General features: G+C 47.8%; 10 protein-coding genes and 1 long non-coding RNA gene across 12 annotated transcripts; 5 read left to right on the top strand and 6 right to left on the bottom strand.

Moving 5' to 3' along the window:
- Positions 1-213: 213 nt before the first annotated feature.
- Positions 214-3060, bottom strand: LOC6589699 (protein RCC2 homolog). Its single transcript, XM_002014186.2, has 4 exons — positions 2988-3060; positions 2097-2491; positions 1444-2025; positions 214-1380 (listed from the first exon to the last, which is right to left on the bottom strand). Exons 2-4 carry the CDS (start codon positions 2436-2438, stop codon positions 844-846), a joined length of 1461 nt encoding a protein of 486 aa, XP_002014222.1. The 5' UTR covers positions 2439-2491; positions 2988-3060; the 3' UTR covers positions 214-843.
- Positions 3061-3882: 822 nt separating this feature from the next.
- LOC6589701 (protein ALP1-like) lies at positions 3883-5140 on the bottom strand. The gene is made up of 2 exons (XM_002014188.2): positions 4901-5140; positions 3883-4842 (listed from the first exon to the last, which is right to left on the bottom strand). The coding sequence occupies exons 1-2, from the start codon at positions 5138-5140 to the stop codon at positions 3919-3921; spliced, it is 1164 nt and encodes a 387-aa protein (XP_002014224.1). The 3' UTR covers positions 3883-3918.
- Positions 5141-5256: 116 nt separating this feature from the next.
- On the bottom strand, positions 5257-6746 carry LOC6589702 (sesquipedalian-1). The gene is made up of 4 exons (XM_002014189.2): positions 6616-6746; positions 6222-6557; positions 5946-6164; positions 5257-5683 (listed from the first exon to the last, which is right to left on the bottom strand). The coding sequence occupies exons 1-4, from the start codon at positions 6674-6676 to the stop codon at positions 5391-5393; spliced, it is 909 nt and encodes a 302-aa protein (XP_002014225.1). The 5' UTR covers positions 6677-6746; the 3' UTR covers positions 5257-5390.
- Positions 6747-6884: 138 nt separating this feature from the next.
- Positions 6885-7599, top strand: LOC6589703. The gene has a single exon (XM_002014190.2). The coding sequence runs from the start codon at positions 6913-6915 to the stop codon at positions 7444-7446; it is 534 nt and encodes a 177-aa protein (XP_002014226.1). The 5' UTR covers positions 6885-6912; the 3' UTR covers positions 7447-7599.
- Positions 7600-7809: 210 nt separating this feature from the next.
- LOC6589704 (protein slowmo) lies at positions 7810-8940 on the top strand. Its single transcript, XM_002014191.2, has one exon. It carries the CDS (start codon positions 7934-7936, stop codon positions 8591-8593), a length of 660 nt encoding a protein of 219 aa, XP_002014227.1. The 5' UTR covers positions 7810-7933; the 3' UTR covers positions 8594-8940.
- Positions 8941-9516: 576 nt separating this feature from the next.
- Positions 9517-15304, top strand: LOC6589624 (phosphoribosylformylglycinamidine synthase). 2 transcript variants are annotated; one of them, XM_026989109.1, is made up of 4 exons: positions 9517-9567; positions 10178-11276; positions 12198-14471; positions 14540-15304. In XM_026989109.1, the coding sequence occupies exons 1-4, from the start codon at positions 9532-9534 to the stop codon at positions 15241-15243; spliced, it is 4113 nt and encodes a 1370-aa protein (XP_026844910.1). In that variant the 5' UTR covers positions 9517-9531; the 3' UTR covers positions 15244-15304. The 2 variants fall into 2 exon arrangements, with proteins under 2 accessions (XP_026844910.1, XP_002014228.1); XM_002014192.2 differs by lacking the exon at positions 9517-9567 and adding an exon at positions 9973-10054.
- LOC6589625 (protein HLJ1) lies at positions 11320-12038 on the bottom strand. The gene is made up of 2 exons (XM_002014193.2): positions 12035-12038; positions 11320-11798 (listed from the first exon to the last, which is right to left on the bottom strand). Exon 2 carries the CDS (start codon positions 11776-11778, stop codon positions 11380-11382), a length of 399 nt encoding a protein of 132 aa, XP_002014229.1. The 5' UTR covers positions 11779-11798; positions 12035-12038; the 3' UTR covers positions 11320-11379.
- LOC6589626 lies at positions 15292-18395 on the bottom strand. The gene is made up of 5 exons (XM_026989110.1): positions 16612-18395; positions 16271-16550; positions 15940-16214; positions 15679-15874; positions 15292-15617 (listed from the first exon to the last, which is right to left on the bottom strand). Exons 1-5 carry the CDS (start codon positions 18365-18367, stop codon positions 15410-15412), a joined length of 2715 nt encoding a protein of 904 aa, XP_026844911.1. The 5' UTR covers positions 18368-18395; the 3' UTR covers positions 15292-15409.
- A 138-nt stretch (positions 18396-18533) lies between these two features.
- LOC113565695 lies at positions 18534-19413 on the bottom strand. The gene is made up of 3 exons (XR_003408726.1): positions 19231-19413; positions 18727-19141; positions 18534-18659 (listed from the first exon to the last, which is right to left on the bottom strand). It is a non-coding gene; the product is annotated as an uncharacterized LOC113565695 (long non-coding RNA).
- LOC6589627 (metallo-beta-lactamase domain-containing protein 1) lies at positions 19397-20231 on the top strand. The gene is made up of 2 exons (XM_002014195.2): positions 19397-19427; positions 19526-20231. The coding sequence occupies exon 2, from the start codon at positions 19530-19532 to the stop codon at positions 20202-20204; it is 675 nt and encodes a 224-aa protein (XP_002014231.1). The 5' UTR covers positions 19397-19427; positions 19526-19529; the 3' UTR covers positions 20205-20231.
- A 106-nt stretch (positions 20232-20337) lies between these two features.
- LOC6589628 (myotubularin-related protein 2) lies at positions 20338-22371 on the top strand. The gene is made up of 2 exons (XM_026988352.1): positions 20338-21928; positions 21984-22371. Exons 1-2 carry the CDS (start codon positions 20395-20397, stop codon positions 22307-22309), a joined length of 1860 nt encoding a protein of 619 aa, XP_026844153.1. The 5' UTR covers positions 20338-20394; the 3' UTR covers positions 22310-22371.
- Positions 22372-22729: the final 358 nt, after the last annotated feature.

Genomic DNA, 22729 nt, shown 5'->3' with positions numbered 1-22729 from the left:
GTCATTTTGTTGGCCCAATTGTGTCTGTAGAACTGTTCCGATCAGAATATATTTGCTCAGATATACAGTACTTTACTCGGTTGAAAGGGAACAAAAACTTTCAAACACACTCTCACAAATTATAATACTCCTAGATTTTTGAAGATGGCATGGTTATAAAATCACCCATATTTTAAATACTAACATTTTCTTTATTTAAATATTCATTTGTATATGATTAAAATGCATGATGTACTTGTGTAATAGTTGCAACTTGTATCGGATTTGCTCCGTGGTATACTTTATAAATGTAATATATGTAACCTACGCGCTTAAATTGTTAATTAATATGTTTTGTAGTTTTGTTTGCTTTGCCTTTCGTTCACTCTGTTCAAAATGCAGAATACTGTTGTATGCTTGTATGATTGTTACATCGAAATTAAGTTACAGTGGGGATAGATGTACTACATTTTTGTTTGTGGGTTCATTTTGTAAGCCTAAAGGTGGGCGGCAATAAATTAAAGGGAGGGAAAGGGTGGAGTTTTATCAAATACGAAAATAAATTATGTTAAAACTTGTAAAAGTGGAAAAGGAAATAAATATTTCCGAGATTATATAAAATGTACGTAGCGAGTGCAGCGTTATTACAAACTTTCGACTTATAGCATACAATGTTGATGGTTTTCCGTTTGATTTGTTTTTTTTTTGTTTTCAGTAAGTAGCAGCAGTGTTTCGATGATCAGTTCTCAGGGTTTCTCGTAGTATTTCGTGGTAACCTATGTGGAGCAGTATTTGTTGTTGGCAGCGGTATACTTATCAGTAGCAGTGTATTGCTTTTGGGAATACTGCCCTCTCTGGCAGCTTCTAATCGTCGATGGTGTACTCGGGCAGCTTCTCGTACTTTTGCTTGGTGGCCTCGTGTGTGGTATCCACCAGCAGGGCGGTGTGCGAGTAGCCCATTGTCACCTGAGGTATTTTAATGCCGTCCATCTTCGGCACCTCCTTGGGCACCGTCGAGGACTTCTGGAACTCTCCAATGCCCAGCTCCCCAAATGTGGGCGAAGCTCCCCAGGCAATCAATGTGTCGTCAGCCGAAATCATGATCGATGTATTGGCACAGCCAAGATCGGTGATATTCCAGCCGGACAAGTCTTGTACGGGCTTCGGATACATGTTGGCCTCGCCCGTCTTCTTGTTTTGGCCAAAGAGATAGAGCAGACCCAGCTCGTTGACAATCAAGCTGAATGTGGAGCCACAAAAGACGCTGCGCCCACCCCGACCCTGGGTATCATAGAACTTCATCAAGCGCGGTACCATCTCATCCTTGGGCTCGGCATGGCCCAGGCGACCGAATCCGCCAAAGCCCCAGCTATAGACACGCTTCTTCGAGTCGATGGCCACCTGTTAATGGATATTATTTGGTTTAAATAATGTACGTAGATAATATAGAGGAATCTTTTATACCGTGTGATTGTTGCCGCAGGCAAAGTCAACGATCTGCACGCCGTCCACGGGCGTAACATGGCCCTCCTTGCTCTTCTCAATGTACAAGACTACCTTCTTGGGCGATGTCTCGAAGTGAAATGACAGCTTGTTGGCATTTACAAAGTACTTGGCATCCGTATTGTGACCCAACTGTCCGTACTCCGGCAGACCGAATGTATGCAAGTTTCCCTTGATATCCAAGATGACCGAAAACTCGGCGCCACAACCTATGCGAATGATGGGTGGACCCCGATAGTTGATCGGAGTGGGGGAGTAGATATTGGCATGGGCATTGCCCACACCGCACTGCCCCGACTTGTTCTCGCCAAGAGCGTACACGGTTCCTGTGTCGGTCAGGAAGAGTGTGTGATGGCGTCCCACAGAGGCCTGGACAATGTTCAATTGCTCCAAGGCCGGAATGATTGTGGGTTTCTCCACCAGTTTTACGTCCGGACTGAAGCCCAACTGTCCGCTGGGATTTCGGCCAAAGCCGAGAGCCTTGCGATCCATATTGATGAGTATGGTGTGGGCAGCACTCGGACCACTGGCAACATACCGATACTGGAATGAAGAAACGCATTCGGAAGGTTAGCTTCTCAGATCTAGGGATAATCCCTGAATAAGCGACTTACCTTCTCCTCTGTAAACCGATGAAAGCTGTACAAGTTGGGGCGCACTTTTGTGACATTTTTGCGATCACGTTTACCGGTCAGATCCCAGGTAACCATGCCGGCCAGAAGCAACTGTCCTGGCGTCTTCTCCAGCGTGGAGAGCAAGTCCTCGGGCAGCTTGCTAGGCGGATCTAGATCATCGTTCGGTATGAGCACCTCCATTTGGTTGGCGGCCGCCTGCCGATTGGCGGCATCGTCATCGGAGTCATCGCTGAATTCATCCTCGTAGTCCGACTCCTTCTTCTTGGGACGCCTCTTGTTGGGACCAGCTCCATTGCCACCTGCCTTGCGCTTAGCGGACATATTCTCAAGTGAAGTTTCAAGTGGAGGGGTTTTCGGCTCTGGCTGCACAATAGCTGTAACGGAAGAAGAGGCAGGCGTTGAGAACCAGAAATTCGGTACGCAGCAAAGCAGCAAGCAGCAGAGCGTGACCCGGCTTTGCTCTCACACGCTCAGCTCTATACGTATATGGTTGTTGGTGTGCGTCTGTGTGTGCGTGATTGTGTGGTGGTTTTTGCAAGAAAAACAAAATGAAAGCCGCTACTGTCTCTGTCAACGACGCCGACAGCAGGAAAAACATTTTCTTCTGCATGATGAATCGTTTTACTTGAATAAAACAAAGCATTGCATTTTCTTAGACAATCATACGGTTTATTTTGCAGCTGTTCATATAAATAGCAATGAATGGCGGCCAAAAACACATTTGAAAAATTTAGCGTCACTTTACAAACACACAAAGACATTGCCAGAATTCACTGCCTGAAGCATTTTCCCTATACTAAGTGTTTTCCCCAACTATTTCGGCGGGCTGGTAATTTATGGACATGCACTATTTATTATCTCTAGACTCACAGTTTAAAACGCGGATTAAGCAATAAATTTCAGATTTCGCAGCGAAATGGCAAACAAACAACGCTAGGCTACAGGGCTGGAGCGCATATATCGAACAGTGCCGATGGATGGCAATAGTATCGGAATATACCGATAAAACGGAACAGATGTCAAATAATTTTTTTTAACAGACTCTGGAACAGTTAATTAACAGTTCGTTTTCCAAACAAATCAATTCTTGGGTTTTCTTCAAATTTTTTCGTATATATTTCTGTACGTCCTAAATCGTAATAAAAGTAGGAATGAGCCATTCTTCAAAAAATAAGTGCGGCGAGGGCGAAGATGGATGGCAGTGGAATGCAAACAACACAAAACTGCTTGTGGATCTGTACGAGGAGCGGTATCTCCTCTTCCAGGATCCAAGAGTCAGGAAGCGCTCCCTTTGGCTAGAGATAGTTGAGGACATGGAGCGGGCCGGATATAAGGGAATATCAGCAGACATCTGTGATCGCAAATGGCGCAATATGCGGAAAACCTACCGCACGTCCAAAGAGGCAATGCTCAGGAGTGGGCGTAAAGGTGTGGCTTGGCCATATTATGACGTCTTTGACAAAATGCATCAAACTGAGGGCCGCCCACAGTCGGTATCAGAGAAAAACTCTGACTCAGATGACACAACATTCAACATTGCAGTGGCGGATATTCTGGCGGCAACCTCTGAGGGCATACCATCCACCACCACTTCCGACGATCTCACAGTGACACAGGAACAGCAACGCCAGCTGCTGATCCTGGAGCGTAGCCGTATTGCAGCCGTAAAAGAGCTGAGCAAGCGCATCGACGAGTCCAATGCCATACAACGGGAGAGGAACGACCTTCTCAGAGAGTTTCTGGAAAAAATATAGTCAATCAAATGTTTGTTAACCAACTAACCAACCAAATCTGAGTGTATTTAAGTATTATTAATAAAACCAGCAATTAAGCGATCGCGTTTTTCTTCTACCGCCATGATATTCTCCAAATCCAGAAGCCCATGCTCATCATAGGGGATTTTCTTGTGGTTTTCCGGCAGCATATCAAAAGCCAGTATGTCATCTTCCATGCCCTCCACGCCCGAGTCCAATATAAAATTGTGTAGCATGCATGCGGCGGAGATAACAGTAGTGCCCAATTCCAATGACGACACATCCAGAGAGTCCAGACGTTTGAAGCGCGATATGAGTGTCGCCAAAGCTCGCTCCGCTGGAGCATTCCACAAGCGTATGGCCAGATTGTACTGGGCATGGCAAGGCGTTAGTTCTCCAACGTAGGGCGTCATCAGATTCAGCAGGAGCGGGTACGTTTTGTCCCCCACAATGTGTCTGTGTTCTGCCATCAGCGGCGTCTGCGTGTGAATGAGTTTCTCGAAGAGGGGACTGGCAAGCAGAATGCAGTGCTGATCATCATTGGGTGCATCGACGTAGACGTCGAGAAATCGACTTTGCGCATCGCAGACAGCCTGAAGGGTCAAAGCCGGGTATTGTTTCGGATTGTCGTCGTCTATGCGTATGGGCAACTTCAGGGGTATGCGGCACTCCTCGATGACGCCCAGAACGCCGGGAAGTTTGCTTATAGAAGAACTACCGACTCCTGCTGCTCCATATTTTGGCCATTGAACGTAGCACGGCATTAGTGCGGAAAAGGCAGACGTGACCCATTTGAAAATCTCATGTCCAGAGCTCTTGGATATGGAATAAATCTCGCCAGCGTCCCGAAATGAGATGCCGCCACCGAGTAGCATCAAAGTGTAGAGCAACTTTTCCGGCAGGGAAACGCTTCCGATGGGCTGATACTGTTCCGCTCCCGCAATAGCTCGACCCACCACCTGCAGCAGTGTCTGCAAAAGGAAATCGTTAGATGTGTACATACTTCATATTTTCGAAGCCCTGCCAGACCTCAAAGGTCGAGCGCTGCATGCGAAATCGCTCCTTAAACTGATCATCCATTTTCCGCACCGAATCCTTATTTTCCTGTTCGTCTTCTTCTTCGGCCTCCTCCTTTACGGTTTCCTTCACGGCCACGTGCTGCGTCAAAGTGCCTTCCAGGGAGACTAGCTGGGCAGCCTGATGCAGAAGATTGGCCTCCACTCCATCGTCCAAAAAGAAATTTAACAAAAATGTTTTCCGGACGTTCATTCTTCTAAAATCAAAACAAACGCCAGTGGGTGGTAACAGATCAAATTGTATTTAACAGAGTGTTTATTGCGCTGTTAAGCGCACTGCGGCGTCTGCAAACATCCATACAAATGCTGTAAATTTTCAAATATTTATTTGAACAAATATTATTAAGAAACATTTTTAATGGTGAAACGTTATCAATTTTCATTAAGCGGATAATACATGCTGTTGGCATTTTGGGAACATTCGGAACACACACACCCATCTATCAGAATTGGATGAGCGGCTGCTTTTGGGTGGCCCGATAAGCCACTATTCCGGGCATCAATTCCTTGCGAAAATGCTCATGGTTTCTGTTGAAATCCTCCTTGGCCTTGGCCTGTCGCCTCTTTTGCTCTGCGCTGTCGATGTGATTGTTGTTGGCGTTGCGCGGTAATACTGTAGGTCTGCCAGCCGTTTCCGAGCTCTGATGATCGATGTAAAAGGCACTGGTCACAGGTTGAGGTGCCGGACGGCGGTGCGCCTTAGGCGTACCATGTGGACTTCCGTTCCCATTGCCATCTGCAAGTGGTATATGTTTATAGCCTTGCGATGAAAATATGCAGCAAATTTTCGAAATTATTTCGGCTAGAGGCATTTTTTTGATAAAGTTTACACAGATAGAACTGGACCGATTCGGACTGAGCCTGATAAGGTGAGAGTGGATAGTGACGAAGAATCTTTGGTTTTTGGAAATGCTCTTGCTCTTACTCTTATCTCTATTCAATGTAACGGTAAAGAGAAAACAGCTGGCGCTGACGTCACCAGTTCAGGGCGTGCGTACCTTGCTTAATCACGAGCTGCTCCTGCTGCAGTCGCGCATTGCTGGAGCCAAAGTACCCATTGACAAATGGCATGGGCGACATGACCACTCCGCTCCGCAGTGCACTTTCGGGCGGCGGCGGTGCTGGACGATTGAATGGATTTGTGCGCCTGGGCGGAGGTTTGGGCTTAGATCCAGTTATGGCATTCTGCGAACTCTCACCCACGTTCCCGAGCATCTCTGCGAAGTTTGTACACAATTGATCATCGTAAATTCTGAGAGACTTTCTGGGCTTACTATTTTTTGAGTCCTCAATCTCCTGCAGCTGCCTCTGCAGCTCTGCCACAATTATCCGTTTGTACTCATAGCCGGCACAGGTCAGTGCCTTCATCCATGTCTCCATGCTCTCCTGATCTTCGGCTGCGAGGATGTAGGTGCGATTGCCATTGAAGGCTATCTCGAAGCAGTAGTTGTCCACTTCATTGGACAGTTCTATGGTGCATCCCTCTACGATAATAAGGCCCAGAGGCTCCTTATCCGTCCGAGCTTCGAAATAAAACAGCAAATTGCCCTTCAGCACAAAGTACCGCCGTTGAAACGCTTTGTTGACCTCGCCCCGCTTATTCAAGAACCCTACGAAGGAGATTTTTGGTGATTAGTAACAGAACAAACAATAAAAAACCACTACTACCTTCGATATCGTATGGCGGCGTTCTCGCAAACACGGACAAATTCTTCTCGTTTATCTTCATGCTGGCCTCGGATGGAGTAGAAACTACATTCGAATTATAAATAGAGTTCACCCAGATAGTTTTCGTCGGTTCTTTTTCGATTTCTTTATTATTGTGATGTGCAGGTAATTGACGCTATTGAAGAACAGCTGTTGGGCAGTGTGGCCACATCCTACTATCGGTCATTTATCAACTTACTATTATTGTCAATCGACGTCACATCGGCAAAGGAAACAAAAAATAAACACAATTAAAGGATGTCGTACTTGCTCACCGAAATAGCATTGGAAATGCTGGGCTACAAGTTCTACGACACCAATGGGACGTTTCATCTGACCAATTTTCAAACGAATACGGCCCTGGCAGACACCAATCCCAACGAGCCTTCGTTGGAAGAATTAATTTACTCCGATGAACCTAGGGTAAATGGGAAATCTACTAAAGCCAAAAAAAAGGAGCCAGCTGCCTCCACAAGCAAGGGTCTTTCTGCTGAAAGTGCTCCGATGCCTCTCAATAATCGACGCACGCCGGCTCGAGCCCTGGCCAAGATCATGGACTACGAAAGTGACAAAATTTGTAACCAAATCCGTTCGCGTCTGGCCAAGTCGATCACCAAGCGCAATGCTGCCAACAACGAGACGTTGCTGCTAGAGTGCTTCCAGGATGAGACGAAAATGATCCAGGAGGATGCGATTGAAATACAAAATTTCCGCTCGTACCTGGAAAATCGTCTTCTACTAGTCGACAAGCGTCCGTACGAAAAATACACCAAGACTTTCGGTCCAGAGTGAATACCATTTCGTGCGATAGCGTAAGGATAGTCATAAGCCTGTACATGTTCAAAGAATATCTCAACAATTGCATTAAAGTGTAATAAAACAGCCATGCATCTAATGGAGCGCACTGTCTTTCCGCTCCATCTGATGCATGAAAATTATCAATAATCGGCTTTATCGTATGCAATCCATCACTAAAGAGTGTGACCATCTAAAGCTTTCTTGTCTCATCAATAGCTTCGATAACTTCCAATCATCGGAAAATTCCCATCACTTCTCATCGCACAACAGAGGTTAGAGACCCCCCACTCCCGTAATATTCGATAATTACAGCATTTTATGTCAAAATTTCGTTTTCCAAATACATAACACTTTTGTCTGTTTAAAAATTGATTTACGTCACTGCCCCTGCAGGCTGCAAACAAGCCTAGTGCTCGGTTGCGAATAAACAAAAGAGAGTCAAACCCCGACAGCGAACTGTGACGACAACAAGGCTTGCATAATGAAAATCTGGACGTCGGAACACATATTCAACCACCCATGGGAGACGGTTACACAGGCGGCATGGCGGAAATATCCCAATCCCATGACGCCCTCAATAATTGGGACTGACGTAGTCGAGCGCCAAGTCATCGACGGCGTTCTGCACACACATCGCCTCGTTCAATCCAAATGGTATTTCCCGAAGTGGACGCACGCGCTGATAGGCACCGCAAAGTCGTGCTTTGCCAGCGAACGCTCGACGGTGGATCCAAAAACCAGGCAGATGGTGCTGAAGACAAATAATCTCACATTCTGCCGGAACATTAGCGTCGACGAGGTGCTTTACTACGAACCACATCCCGCAGATGCCAGCAAAACGCTGCTGAAACAGGAGGCCACAGTAACTGTCCACGGCGTGCCGCTATCGCACTACATGGAAGACTTACTCACATCCACGATTAGCTCAAACGCTGGCAAGGGACGCCAAGGCTTGGAATGGGTGATCGGACTGATCAACACTGAGGTTAAAGGTATTGCTGAGTCAGCCGCACGGGGAACAGATGAGCTGATATGCACTACGAGGCGCTCCATTGACGAAGTCACAGAAAGTGCCAGAAAGGGCATGGATGAGATCAGCGTGCAGGCATCCAAGGCGGCAAAAGCGATGCACATAACATAGGTTTCGATGCAGGGGCTGTCAAGTAAAGCAATTTTATTGTAACCGCAAGATACGCTGTTTTTTTAGTACAATTCGATTGTTTCTTCGAATTCCATGATATATTTTATACAACACACAATTGTTATCAGTCTTGAACTGAAATTGATAAGATTGGCGGGCATAGACTACCACATCCGTGCGAATAGAATAGGAGCTGCAATGCAACAATCCACTAAAAACCTATACTGTCAAACTATTTATTCAAATCAATTTAAGTCTAAGGTTTATAAAATGCCACAGCAAACATGGGAGGAGAAGAGCAAACATTAAAAGCGACAATTTGCATACAAATGCGTTTCAAGTTCAAATGGCTTTAATTATTTCATGTATGGCGTATCGGCAGTGAAGTGACCGCTAAATGTAGCAATTGCCACGATTTTGAATGGCATATAAATAAAATCCGAGAGAGCGGGATGCATTAGTGGTTCCCCCCCACACGTTTTTGGCTCTTTTCGTAATTGTTCTCTTTTATAGCATCTGCTTTAAAGGTATGCACAGGTCGAAATCCAACCACAACCTGTGACGTCGTCAGCCTTATAGGCGCGCCGAATTAATTGATTTGTTTCTGTTGCCACCCCACGTGCTGATAACCGTCTGTCCCACGGAGGAGGATGGTGCAATGGAAAGCTTTTATTTCGTCAAGTGTTTTCTTTCCGTCTGGCTTTTGTAGTGCTGCGCAGTTGGCTATTTTTTATAACGGGTTGCTGGGTTGTTTTGCTGGCGATGAAAGCTAGTAATACGTATCGTCCCGTCTTTTTCCAATTTACCAGATCTAAAGCTGTAATTTTGTAACCTGGCTTCACTTATACTCTTCAATTAATTCAAATAGTTCAATAATTCTACTATTGCCAAATGCCTATTGCCAATATACAGTGGGGTGAGGTGCGGTCTCAGCCATTATGGAATTTCTAAAACTATATCCACGATTAAGAATTGTAAGTTGTAATATAATCCATAAACAAGTTTTAATTCACGCTCAACCTGGTGCGCGTTTGAGCATCACATGAAATATCTGATTCACGATTTGGAATAATTCCAAGCGTTTTCAAGAGTACCCAGCATGTCCGCTTAGATTCTCTCTCAGCTACAACACAACGTGCGCGCGACGCTTACTTTATTGTTATTGTGCTTTAATCTTGGTTAGTTTAGTTGATTTGTTAATTGTTGCTGGTATGTATATCAGTACGATTACGGTTTGTTTTATTGAATTTTACCTGTTTGCAATGGAAAATATGTTGACGCTGGCTTATCAGCGAGCCCCCAAGCAGGAGATGCAAAAACAAGTTGTGACGGCAGTGCATCGACTGCTGCTGCATCGGATCCAATCGGATCGGGTGGCTGTAACCTGATCTGGGAGCGGTGCAGCAGGGCTGCTGTGGAGTTGGAGGTGTCGGCTGTTGATAACCCCCAGCGTAGGCACTGGTATGGTTGTCAACGGCTTCAGGCCCACGATCACTCGCGATTCGTAAAGCAAGGCGCACGCACGCATCAAATAAACCAAATCAATTCTAGACTGTAGTACAATACCAACATATTCTCTTCCAGGACTGCAACATGGTCATTCTACGCTACTACGATGTGAAGGCCTACGATGAAGCCGAGCAGCTGAGTGTTCTTCGGCATGTACAGATGGAGGATCCCAGTGTGATTTCCGTTCAAATGGAACGTTGCTATCACCTGGAGTACACTTCTGAGTTGAACCACTCCATGACGCTGGATGAGCTGCTAATCTGGCTGGTCAAGCAGCCCATGGACAGTGGCAAGAGTCTAACCAAGCAGCCCATCTTGAAGGTGGCCAATAATGAGCGGCAACTTCTCTTGGAGATTGGTCCTCGTTTCAACTTCTCCACGCCATATTCCACAAACTGTGTGAACATCTTCCACAATCTCGGCTACACCGAGGTGCAACGCGTTGAATCCTCGACTCGTTATCTGCTGACCTTTGGCTACGATGGGCCAAGGGAGCTGTCCAAGTATGTGTTGATGCTGGGAGATCGCATGACACACTGTCTGTACACAGCGGAGAATACTCCTAAAAAGAGCTTTGACGAGCAGCTACCAATTTCGCAGGCAGACTGGCACTTTGTTCCCGTCCTGGAGCAGGGTCGAGCCGCTCTGCAGAAAATTAACCAGGAGCTTGGTTTGGCCTTTACCGATTACGATTTGGACTACTATCACGATCTTTTCGGCAAGACCCTGAAGAGGAATCCCACCACTGTGGAGCTGTTTGACTGTGCCCAGAGCAATAGCGAGCACTCCAGGCACTGGTTCTTTCGCGGTCGCATGGTGATTGACGGCGAGGAACAGCCAAAGTCCCTGATACGTATGATAATGGACACACAGTTGCACACAAATCCCAACAACACAATCAAATTCAGCGACAACAGCAGCGCCATGCAGGGCTTCAAGCACGACACCCTGCAGCCCTCCACAGTTTCATCTCCAGGACCGGTTCGTCTGGCGACCGTCCAATCGGACCTTATCTTCACAGCAGAGACACACAACATGCCCACGGCTGTGGCGCCATTCAGTGGAGCTACCACTGGCACAGGCGGTCGACTGCGCGACGTACAAGGCGTGGGTAGAGGAGGTATTCCCATTGCTGGAACCGCCGGCTATTGCGTGGGTTCGCTTCACATTCCTGGTAAGTAAATGAATTTGGAATTGCAAGGATATAGCAAGATTCATTTTAGAAGGCAGATACTGACATATATTTTCACTTGAGTTTTGGTATAAGTTAAACAGATTTATTTGTCGTTTTTCGATTCTTTATCGCTGCCTTCCGATTCCTCACTGTTGAACCATTTGTTGGTAGAGATGGCTATAGCCGCGCCGAAAATGGCTCCACCAATGACACAAAGGGTAGGGAATATATTCAGTGCCGTGCTCTGTTGAGTGGTGCTATGTGTCGGCTTCCGATTTTCAGGCTTTGGCTTTGTTCTATGTTGTCTATCATAGTCTGCTCGAGTCCACTTGTTGGACAGCACGTCGAAGGCAGCTCGTATCTTCTTGAAATGCTCCACAGACTCGGGATGATCGTTCTTGTCCGGATGGTATATCAGTGCCATACGCCTATAGGCCTTTGCGATCTCATCTTCTGTGGCTCTTTTGCCTACTCCCAATAGTAGATAAAGGTCCTGATCCATTTTCAAATTTTTGAATGTATCTGCAAAACGAAAATAAGACACATATTTATATGTACATACATACAATTACCTTTACATTTGTTGCCGATTTGTTGATCTTATCTCTGGTTAACTATTTGTGGAATATATTTTACAATATAATCTGGTCAAAATATTTGCTGTATATACATATATATGTATATACATATATTTTAATCAAATAATGCAGATTAAACTGTGAATTTTAAGCGTAATTGAACTTAAATTAAAACCTTACACGTTTACTTTCTCAACACACATCCGGTTTTATCGATATGTGGTTTTAAGCGATCGACATGAATTAATTGTAAACCAGGCTCAAGATTGACCGTCGCTAATAAATGTTAATTAAAAATTTTAAAAAAATTTCAAAAATGTTCTGAAATTTCTTTTCTTTGCAGGTTATAAGCAGCCCTACGAGACTTCGGCCTTTATATATCCGTCTACGTTTGCGTCACCGCTCCAGATCCTCATCGAGGCCAGTAATGGAGCCTCCGACTATGGCAACAAGTTCGGGGAGCCAGTGATTTCTGGCTTCGCTCTATCTTATGGCCTCAAGAATGCTGCAGATGCCAGCCAGCGGGATGAGTATGTGAAGCCGATCATGTTCAGCGGCGGACTGGGCACCATGCCCGCCTCTATGCGTGAGAAGCTGCCGCCAGCTCGCGGCCAACTGTTGGCCAAGATCGGAGGACCGGTCTATAGGATCGGTGTCGGCGGCGGTGCGGCAAGCTCGGTGGAGGTTCAGGGCTCCGGAGACGCCGAATTGGATTTCAATGCCGTGCAGCGAGGTGATGCCGAAATGGAAAACAAGCTGAATCGCGTCGTGCGTGCCTGTCTTGAGATGGGCGAGCGTAATCCCATTCTGGCCATACACGATCAGGGAGCCGGCGGTAACGGCAATGTGCTGAAAGAGCTAGTGGAGCCAGGTTTCGCTGGAGCCATTATCTTCTCAAAGGAATTTCAGTTGGGTGATCCCACCATTACGGCTCTGGAGCTTTGGGGTGCCGAGTACCAGGAGAACAATGCCATCCTCTGCAAAGCAGAGCACCGGGGGGTCTTGGAAAGGATTTGCAAACGTGAACGCTGCCCCATTAGCTTTGTAGGCGTGGTGACGGGCGATGGACGTGTCACATTGGTGGAAGAGGAGGCTCCAAAGGATATGGAAGAGGCTCTCTCTGCCGTAAGAGGCAAACCAGCTCCATTTGACTTGGAACTGAAGCACGTCCTGGGTGACATGCCCAAGAGGACATATGATTTGACCCGGGAGGCGACACGACTGCAGGATTTGGATCTTCCCAAGGATGTACGCTTGGACGAAGCCTTGGAAAGGGTACTCAGTTTGGTTGCGGTGGGCAGCAAACGCTTCCTAACCAACAAAGTGGATCGCTGTGTCGGCGGATTGATAGCTCAGCAGCAGTGTGTGGGTCCTCTGCAGGCCCCACTGGCCGACTACGCCCTGACCACTGTGTCCCACTTCAGCACTTCGGGCATTGCCACCTCCATAGGCACACAGCCTCTCAAGGGACTTCTCGATCCTGCTGCCATGGCCAGAATGAGTGTGGCCGAGGCTCTGAGTAACCTCGTATTTGTGAAGATAAGCGAACTGGCGGACGTCAAGTGCTCTGGCAACTGGATGTGGGCTGCAAAGTTGCCCGGCGAGGGAGCCAAAATGTACGATGCCTGCCAGGAGCTCTGCCAGATTCTTGAGGAGCTGCACATAGCCATCGATGGCGGTAAGGACTCCTTGTCCATGGCTGCCAAAGTGGGCGGAGCGACAATTAAATCTCCTGGCACTCTGGTCATATCCACCTACGCTCCTTGTCCCGATGTGAAGATAAAAGCCACTCCCGACCTCAAGGGTCCCGCGGCGGGCAAGAACACAGTGCTGCTGTGGATCAACATTGAGGGATGCCTCCGACTGGGGGGCTCTGCTCTGGCACAAGCCTACTCACAGCAAGGCAAGGAATCGCCGAACCTGGTGAAGAGTGATGTCCTGGCCCTGGCCTTTGCTTTAACTCAATCATTGCTAGGACAAGGTCGCATCCTGGCTGGTCATGATATCAGTGATGGAGGTCTTCTCGTGTGCCTCATAGAGATGGCCATTGGAGGATTGAGTGGTCTGGAAGTGGACATAGCCGAACCGATGTCGAAGCTTGAGAAATATGATGTGGCTGCTGTGAAGATTAAACGGCCAGAGCTGGCTCTGCTCTTTGCCGAGGAATGTGGTTGGGTAGTGGAGCTCCTGGAGTCGGATTTGAAGACCGTTCGTTCCATCTACAACGACGCTGGAGTGCCCAACTATTATCTGGGTGCCACCAAAGGATTTGGCCTCGATTCCAGAGTATTAATCAAACAGGGAGACGATCAATTGCTGGGTCAACCTCTGCGTCAGCTATACCGACAGTGGGAATGCACCAGCTACGAGCTGGAAAAACTTCAGTCCAACTCGATTTGTGCCCAGGCGGAATACGATAGTCTGGACTATCGTCACGCGCCGCAGTACAAGGGACCCGCGAATCTGAGCTTCGAGCTGGCTCTAGCCCGTTCTTCCCAGAAGATTCGCGTGGCTGTCATACGGGAGGAGGGCGTGAACAGTGAACGTGAAATGATGGCCTGTCTGCTGAAGGCTAACTTCGAGGTACATGATGTCACCATGTCAGATCTTATAGGAGGTGAGAGATACATACCCAAACGCAGTCTGCAGTAGTTCTACATAATCAAATCTAATTATTTTATGCAGGCTCCGCCACCTTGTCTCAGTATCGAGGTGTGATTTTTCCTGGAGGTTTCAGCTATGCTGATACTTTGGGTTCTGCCAAGGGCTGGGCCGCCAACATTCTGCACAGTCGTCTGCTCCAGCCGCAGTTCGAAGCCTTCAAACAGCGACAGGACGTCTTCTCCTTGGGCATTTGCAATGGCTGTCAGTTGATGACTTTAATTGGCTTTGTGGGCCGTCCAGCAGGCAGCTCGGCTGGCGAAGATCCCGATGTGGCCTTGCTGCACAATCGTTCACAGCGATTTGAGTGCCGCTGGTCTACCGTTAAGATACCAGCTAATCGCTCAATCATGATGGCCAACATGCAGGATCTGGTACTGGGCTGTTGGGTGGCCCATGGCGAAGGACGCTTTGCCTTCCGCTCAGAGAAGCTGGTAGACCAACTGCAGGCAGAGCAATTGGTGACACTGCAGTATGTGGATGATGTTGGTTCACCCACAGAACTGTATCCGATGAATCCCAATGGCAGTCCCCAGGGCATTGCAGGTCTCTGCTCACCGGATGGTCGCCATCTGGCATTGATGCCACATCCCGAACGTTGCAGCACCATGTACCAGTGGCCGTATGTTCCTCCTGGCTTCGAGGTGGCTGCCACTCAGGATGAGAGCCCATGGCAGCTAATGTTCAACAATGCCTACAATTGGTGTGTCAAGTCAAACGATCATTAAACATCACAAACGAAACACGAAACGTATACGAAATACACAACATTCAGATACATTAAATGTATTTATAATCTATTAAATACTATCTTACTAGTACTCTCCATACAGAGTATGTCAACCTATACATAGTATACAATTATACAATGAAAAACCCCAGTGGAAATCAAACCTAATGTGTAATTTGTAACAAGCACTTAAGATAGTTTGCCTTGGCGCCCGGTGCCATCATGTACTTGGAGTTCCAGTCGTGCTCGTTTATGTGCAGCACCTTGTAGCCCATCATCTCGAGATGCTTAATCTTCAACGATTCGGGACCCCGCAAAGCAGTTAGATCGTTCTCACAGAAGGAGTCCAATCTCAGTAGCAATATTGCTACCCTGCAAAAGATCGCAAGTATAAAGTTTTCACATATTTTTAGTTATATAAATATATGCCTACTTGGTTATGCGATCCAACATTGTGACCTCTAGTGGTGGTGCTGGCATAGGTTTCTTATCCCGATCGAAATGTATCACAAAATCGATCTGATAGCCATATGGCGTGGTGTGATTGCAGCGGAAATACTTGTCGTCTGTGAGTAAATTCTTCAGTAAATGTTTCACTTCTCTGCCAAAGGCTCGGGGATGAGGGGACTCTAACATGAATTATTCCTTTTAATCAAAGAATACCTTTAAAAAAATTATATGCATGTATATTTACTCTTGCTGATCTGTGCCTCGATGTAGTTCTGTTGAAACCAGGGCACATTCGCCTCCGGTAAGTCCAAGCAGACAGTGCGATTCAGCTGCATGACTAGATTGAGGACCCTTTCCGGATAGGTTGCCTTCGAATAGCAGACCTGTATCTCATCCTCGATGCGTTGAATGAATTTCACGCAGAATACTTGATTAATCAGCTCATCCGGTATGGTCTTGTAGAAGCACAACGCCAGACAGGCCTGCACCAACGACAGCCCACTCATCTGATCAAAGTCTCTATAAAGAATGTGTTCGTCTTATTTGGTTGAACGATAGAAAGGCTTCCTTCTCACCTTAGTAACACACTGGCAGCCCGTTCCAATGTCTGCAGTGAGGCGGGCGTGTATCCCAGGTTATAGGAACAAGTCAGCACCTTCTCCACGGTGTCGCCTGTGATGTGTTCGTGCTGTTCCGAAACGTAGCCAAACATTGACTCCAGCAGCTCGGGAACAAAGAAATGCGAGGCATTGAAGTTGTACGCCATATCACGAACCACTCGCGAACTGAGATCCTTGCAATGTAGCGTCTTATACAGCGATAGGGCCTGCATATAGACCATGGTGTTCTTAAGGGCTTTGGAATGATAGAAAATATGACTTCTTCTGTATTGTTTTTTATCTATTGTTCCACTTACTTTTCCTATGGCTCAGGGTCCGTATAATGATGCTGAGCTCACTCGCAGTTAGTGGCTCTCGTTCTGCATTGGCCAAATGCCGCTCCGCACATCCAATGAGAATGCTATCCATCGTAGATAGCTGCATGGCCACCAAAGCAGGTGTATCCTGACGAAATCTTAGCTCGCAGGCTATTTGCATCCCCCGACTAAGCACAAAACAATCCTGGATGTCGAATTGCGGAGCCATGGTCACTATTTTGCTCATTAGAATGTTGGGAAACTTCTTCCAGGACATCTGAGTGTGTCCATAGGCTATCACAAAGGCAGCTAAGCGGGCCACCTTGTTCGGCAGCCTGCCAGCTATATCCTCCTCTATTGCACTCATGCACATTCTACTCAATTTCCGCTCCACATTGAAATGGCGATAGGTCCCGCCCAAGTTGTTATTGAAGTTCATATAGCGCTGGCAATGGCCCAGGAATCTAAGGTGCGTCTGCTCCTCTGGGCTGGAGTCCAGTTCTCGGATGACACCCGACCAGTACGTGTTGCAATAAGGCAAATCGGATATTTTCAATGTTCGCAGGACACTGAAGAAGTGGTTGCTCGCATTGGGCAGAAGCCAAGCGGCGTCAGAATATAGCAACTTGTGAAATAGTTTCAGATACATTTCCCTTTGGAGGGGTTCGGCAAACGGCACGGCACAGGAGAGGGCATCTGGAGTGCATTCATTTTCTAGTAATTTCTCTGTAGCCTCTTTCAGTGGCTGCATCAGTTCAGCGGGCTCCTGGTGATGAAGAAACGTACGACAGATGCTCTTTATATCCCCAGCTTCCAATTGGTATAGGCATGGTCGCAATGTCAGAAGGATTTCCCTTATTATCTCTGTGTGACGTTGTGACCACACTCGAATATTCAGCATATGGAGCAGCTTCAGCAAGGCTTTGGGTGTATCACAGCTGAGGACGCCGCGTTGGAGCAGCTCGCTCACTCTCTGCTTGTAGTCCTTGAGCAGCTCCTCGTCGATCAACTGGTGGAGCTGAAAGAGACAAGTGGAGAGCAGACGGACTTGTTCCTCGCTATCGCACTGGGATATGTGCTTCTCCAGATGCGGCATAAAGTTGCGGCACACGAGCGGCGTAAAGAAGTCACGTTCCAAATTGATTCCCACAGACAGGCGGGATAGTGCTGTCAGGGGAACAAGCTCTCCCTGGTCCTTCGTATCAATTGCTTTTAATGCACGTCCCAGGATGGTCTCCACGGTGGATTCACTATTAGGTATATGCATCTTGCGTAAATATAGATAACTGCAGCTTAGTTCATTAATATCCATGTGGGTTATATGAGGATCTATCCGCTGGAGTACTTCTTTGTGAACACGATCTGTAAGAGCATATCTTTCTGGCGTACCCAAGTTCAGATAGTGCAGCCACAGCAGGGAAAGGCTTTCCACCAGATGGTGCCGCTCCAAGGTGTCCCTTGCGATCATCTCCATGAGCTCCTCGCTGCTCTTTGCCTCCCTTAGGCGTATCATGACTGCATCCTCTTTGTTGACCGCCTCTTCTCTTCTGTCCGATAGTCGCCCCTTGGAGTTGGCACTTTCCATCCGCCGGGAGTAATATTGAAGGTGGATCCGATTTGCCGGCAGTGCCACCACTGTGTGTATAGGCGGCTTTGCCCCAATATTGACATGCCTTCGTAACAGCAGTAGTTGACGCATTTGTAATACATGTTGCACGTGCTTCCATTGCGCTCGCGGTGCGAAATTTAAGTACATTTCAATTAGACTAAGGAACAGTGTGACCGCAGATTTATCGATAAAATATACCGTCCGACCCTCAGAAATATACCGAAACATACCGCCTCATTTTCAAAATATACCGTAAATATACTGACGAATTCAAGTTATATTTTACATATTCGTCGTTTTTGATATTCCGTCGAATATTACTAGCTATATAGAACATTTAGCCATGCCCACATAATTTTATACGACATGGCGACAAGTCCCAACTTATTCGATGGAGCCATTAGAGCTCGATACTTTGGCTCGCGGCCGATATGCAAAGCTGTAGAAAGGGGGAGTAGGACATGTTAGTTTAAGAACTTGGGCAGATATCGTTTCTTTCCACTCACCTTGTTGATGGGACACTGAAAGTCTCATGGCCGCTTGCAGCAGTCGGCCTCATCGTGGGCATTGTCACAGTTGTCGCAGGTGGTACCATCGCAGATCAGAGCCTTGTCGCTGCACTCGGCTGACTGTCAGCTGAACTGATCCGCCGGGCAGTAACTTTGTCACTGCGCCAGAAGGCTGTTGGTCGTTGTTGCTCCCGCCACTTAAAATTATCTGGCCGGCTACACGCTGTAGTTTTCCTTGTCCTCCAGTAGCATCAGATGCTTCGGGCACGAGCAGAGATCCTGAGTACTGCATGTCACACCTCACACGGTGCAGCTCCGCGGAACGACGCTCTCCGTTGACAGTGATCCGCTCCAGTCCGGTCTTGTCGTCCAGCCAGTACACAAATCCTCCCTAGGCGGTAAGGTTGTTCACCTGCGGGGTATGCATGCAAGCAAGGGTTTTTCTGTAGAGAGGGAACAGGAGACAGCACGTGTCCCGAGGTGTCCAATATGGTTGCTTACTTGTTCTTTCCATTGATTCGCTTGCCATGGGCGTAGTAGAACATATCGCACTTGGTCCAGGGCCAGCGCTGAAACTCCTTCCAGCTTATAGGCCAGCTCCACGCTATCATTGCCATCGACTCGGGCCCGAATGATGGCCTGATAGCTGCCGACATCTGTCCAGATGCCGTTTTCGGACGAACCCACCCCCAGTGCAGGTCTGTTGTTCTTCTTCCTTTTGCAATTATTTTTCTATTTAGTCAGCTGTTCGTAGCAAAATCAGAGCTGCAAACTCGATTAAAAGACAAAATTTCAGACAAATGACGGCACCGGCGAAAAACCAGGTAATTGTGCTCCAGCCTGGTTACTCCCACGAGGATGAAAATGATGAGACTGCCATGAGAGCGAACTGCACCTGCACGCTGATCCGCTGCAGAGACGGCCAAAATATCATCGTGGACACTATGACAGCTTGGGACGGCGACCTGTTGCAATCTCTGCTGCGGCACCAAGGTCTGGAAGTCGAGGACATACATGTTGTCGTCTGTACCCACGGACACTCTGATCACATTGGATGCAATTACTTGTTTAAGAAGGCGCGCATTCATATGGTAGGAGCTTGTGCCTCCAACCGTGATCTATACTTTGACCATCTTTCAAGCGGCGACATAAACGAGAAAAAACAATTGGATACAAATGGCGAGGTTGTGGTCAAGCGGACACCCGGGCATACGCTTAGCTGTGTTTCTGTAATCGTGCAAAGCACTCAGCTTGGCGGCACGGTTGGTATTGCTGGAGATCTCTTCGAGCGCCGGGAGGATGTGGAGGATGACAGCATTTGGAGGAACGCAGGCAGCGAGGATGAAAACAGTCAGCGCGTGGAGCGAAGCAAAATGGGTCTTTTGTGTGATCACATTGTGCCAGGACATGGACCGATGTTTTCGTTGACTACCGAAATGCGCGTAAAGTTAAAACGAGACGCGGAATTATCGTAATAAATCGTAATACATTTGAATTTGTAATCGTTTATTTGTTATTTTGGAACAAGTTGACAGTTTCACCGATAGTTTTGCAGTCCAATGACCCATCACTAATTCGAGTGAATTTGCATTAAATTTAGATTTACAAATTTGTTGAACAAACAAAACAAAACAACAAACATACACTACTCGTGTCCATCGCGCAATGGATCCTTCCTCAAGTCTGGCCGACAAGTTGGCATCGAAAACGGCCAGTAGCAACTCGCTGGACAGCAGTTCCAAGTCGAGTTCCCTTGGCTCAAAACACGGGGGCGGCGAAAATGGTGGACTGAGGGACACACCCTTCGCCTACTTGGACGGTGAAGAGGATCAGGATCAGAAAAACGATGTTACTTACGTCTGCCCCTACCGGGGACCCGTCTTCGGAGCATTGACCATAACGAACTATCGCTTGTACTTCCGTTCGCTGCCTCTGAGGGATCAAGGGCCGCCCGTTGTGGTCGATGTTCCGTTGGGCGTGATTGCGCGAGTGGAGAAGATTGGTGGTGCCACGTCGCGCGGCGAGAACTCGTACGGCATTGAGATATTCTGCAAAGATATGAGGAATCTGCGTTTTGCGCACAAGCAGCAGAATCATTCACGCAGAACGGTGTTTGAGAAGCTGCAGACGAATGCATTTCCGCTCTCCTACAGCGGCCGTCTCTTCGCCTTTGCCCATGCCGCGGCCAACGCTGTGAACGGCAGCGGAGGCTGGGACGGCTGGGCAGTGTACGAACCCCTTGCGGAGCTGCGTCGCCTGGGCGTGCCTAACGACATGTGGAGGGCCACCAAGATAAACGAAGCCTATGCCGTTTGCGACAGCTATCCTGCTGTTTGGGCGGTGCCCAAGGCTGCATCCGATGACTTTCTGCGTCGCGTGGCGCAATTCCGTTCCCGATGTCGTCTGCCAGTGCTCTCGTGGATGAACCCCAGAACCCAGGCAACCATAACACGCTGTTCCCAGCCCTTGGTGGGTGTGAGTGGCAAAAGGAATGCGGACGATGAGACCTACCTAAGCTACATTATGGAGGCCAATGCTCAGTCGGACAAGTTGACGATTATGGATGCGCGACCTAGCGCCAATGCCATTGCCAATAAGGCCAAGGGTGGCGGCTATGAGTCGGAGGATGCATACAAGAATGTTGAGATAAATTTCCTGAACATCCACAACATTCACGTGATGCGAGAGAGTCTGCGCAAGGTAAAGGAGGCATGTTTCCCCACTACAGACGACTCAAAATGGCAATCGGCCATCGACAACACCCTGTGGCTTAAGCACATCAGATGCGTCCTGGCCGGAGCTGTGCGGATAGTCGACAAGGTGGAGACCATGAGCACTTCGGTGGTGGTGCACTGCTCCGATGGCTGGGACCGCACGGCGCAGCTGACTGCGCTCTCCATGCTCCTGCTGGACCCTCACTATCGCACTGTTCGCGGCTTTGAGGTGCTCATCGAGAAGGAGTGGCTGTCCTTCGGCCACAAGTTCCAGCAGCGCGTTGGCCATGGCGACAACAAGCATTCCGATGCCGATCGCTCGCCGGTTTTCCTGCAGTTCATTGACAGTGTGTGGCAGGTGGGCCAGCAGTTCAACAACGCCTTCGAGTTTAATGAGCATTTCCTTATAACCATTGTGGATCATCTGTATTCATGTCGATTCGGCACCTTCCTTTGCAACACGGAAGCCGAGCGTGTGGCCGAGGGTAAGTTCGTTTCAACTTATTATATACATCATTATGGAGGACATATTTCTTGCAGATCTTAAGCACAAGACTACATCCCTTTGGACGCACATTAACTCCTCGTTGGATCAGTATTTAAATCCCCTATTCCCCTCGTTCACGCACGGCGCTGAGCTTGTATTGCGCCCCATTGCCAGTGTGCGGGCCGTGCGGCTATGGAAGGGTCTATACTGCCGCTGGAATCCGGGACTGTGTGCACCCCAGCATGGGTGCCAACGCACACGCGAGCTGCTCTCCAAGCAGGATCTTCTCTTCAAGCATGTGAATGAGCTGCGGCTCAAGTCGAATAATCGCAGCAACAACATGCAGACAACGACGCGACTGGCATCGCCAATGCATTAATAGTATTCTTTTATTATTCCTCTATACATATAATCTTCTAAATATATATTCAATGTGACCTACGAGCACTATTCCAAATATAATCAAAATAAGGTTAAACTTATCTCGAATTATAAGGACAGCTGCTGCTTTCTAATGTTTATGTTGGCGCCCCACCCCCTCCCTCCAACTGTTGCATGCAGCCAGCCTGTTTTCATTCATAAAATCAGTTTCCAGCAGGCGCCTGCGCCTTGGACTACGCACAGGCCCCCTCCCCCCACACAGTCCACAGTCCGAATAGTCCGTAGCCTTTTGCGCCAAAATTAAAATCACATTGCTTCAGTACGTTTTCGCACGTTCATTAATGCAGTCGTGCTTGGCAACGGATGATTACTATTGAGATCTGTTCAGATTAGTTTGTTTAAAAATGTGATTTCTAAT

This window comes from Drosophila persimilis, unplaced genomic scaffold (genome assembly GCF_003286085.1).
Source record: "Drosophila persimilis strain 14011-0111.01,24,50 unplaced genomic scaffold, DperRS2 tig00000191-arrow-pilon, whole genome shotgun sequence".
NCBI classification, from domain to species: Eukaryota; Metazoa; Arthropoda; class Insecta; order Diptera; family Drosophilidae; genus Drosophila; species Drosophila persimilis.
Note: the sequence above shows the minus strand (reverse complement) of the source record. Positions and strands in the feature narration are given on the sequence as shown.

Coding starts and splice junctions, on each gene's coding strand:
- LOC6589699 (XM_002014186.2), bottom strand. CDS start 2,438: ATGTCCGCTAAGCGCAAGGCAGGTGGCAATGGAGCTGGTCCCAACAAG. Junction 2,026..2,096: donor ATCGGTTTACAGAGGAGAAG/GTAAGTCGCTTA, acceptor TCTTCATTCCAG/TATCGGTATGTTGCCAGTGG. Junction 1,381..1,443: donor CCTGCGGCAACAATCACACG/GTATAAAAGATT, acceptor ATCCATTAACAG/GTGGCCATCGACTCGAAGAA.
- LOC6589701 (XM_002014188.2), bottom strand. CDS start 5,140: ATGAACGTCCGGAAAACATTTTTGTTAAATTTCTTTTTGGACGATGGA. Junction 4,843..4,900: donor TGCAGCGCTCGACCTTTGAG/GTCTGGCAGGGC, acceptor TTCCTTTTGCAG/ACACTGCTGCAGGTGGTGGG.
- LOC6589702 (XM_002014189.2), bottom strand. CDS start 6,676: ATGAAGATAAACGAGAAGAATTTGTCCGTGTTTGCGAGAACGCCGCCA. Junction 6,558..6,615: donor GCCGCCATACGATATCGAAG/GTAGTAGTGGTT, acceptor TCTCCTTCGTAG/GGTTCTTGAATAAGCGGGGC. Junction 6,165..6,221: donor GATTGAGGACTCAAAAAATA/GTAAGCCCAGAA, acceptor CAAACTTCGCAG/AGATGCTCGGGAACGTGGGT.
- LOC6589703 (XM_002014190.2), top strand. CDS start 6,913: ATGTCGTACTTGCTCACCGAAATAGCATTGGAAATGCTGGGCTACAAG.
- LOC6589704 (XM_002014191.2), top strand. CDS start 7,934: ATGAAAATCTGGACGTCGGAACACATATTCAACCACCCATGGGAGACG.
- LOC6589624 (XM_026989109.1), top strand. CDS start 9,532: ATGGAATTTCTAAAACTATATCCACGATTAAGAATT. Junction 9,568..10,177: donor TATATCCACGATTAAGAATT/GTAAGTTGTAAT, acceptor ATTCTCTTCCAG/GACTGCAACATGGTCATTCT. Junction 14,472..14,539: donor CATGTCAGATCTTATAGGAG/GTGAGAGATACA, acceptor TATTTTATGCAG/GCTCCGCCACCTTGTCTCAG.
- LOC6589625 (XM_002014193.2), bottom strand. CDS start 11,778: ATGGATCAGGACCTTTATCTACTATTGGGAGTAGGCAAAAGAGCCACA.
- LOC6589626 (XM_026989110.1), bottom strand. CDS start 18,367: ATGTACTTAAATTTCGCACCGCGAGCGCAATGGAAGCACGTGCAACAT. Junction 16,551..16,611: donor GACCCTGAGCCATAGGAAAA/GTAAGTGGAACA, acceptor ATCATTCCAAAG/CCCTTAAGAACACCATGGTC. Junction 16,215..16,270: donor GCTGCCAGTGTGTTACTAAG/GTGAGAAGGAAG, acceptor CATTCTTTATAG/AGACTTTGATCAGATGAGTG.
- LOC6589627 (XM_002014195.2), top strand. CDS start 19,530: ATGACGGCACCGGCGAAAAACCAGGTAATTGTGCTCCAGCCTGGTTAC.
- LOC6589628 (XM_026988352.1), top strand. CDS start 20,395: ATGGATCCTTCCTCAAGTCTGGCCGACAAGTTGGCATCGAAAACGGCC. Junction 21,929..21,983: donor AGCCGAGCGTGTGGCCGAGG/GTAAGTTCGTTT, acceptor TATTTCTTGCAG/ATCTTAAGCACAAGACTACA.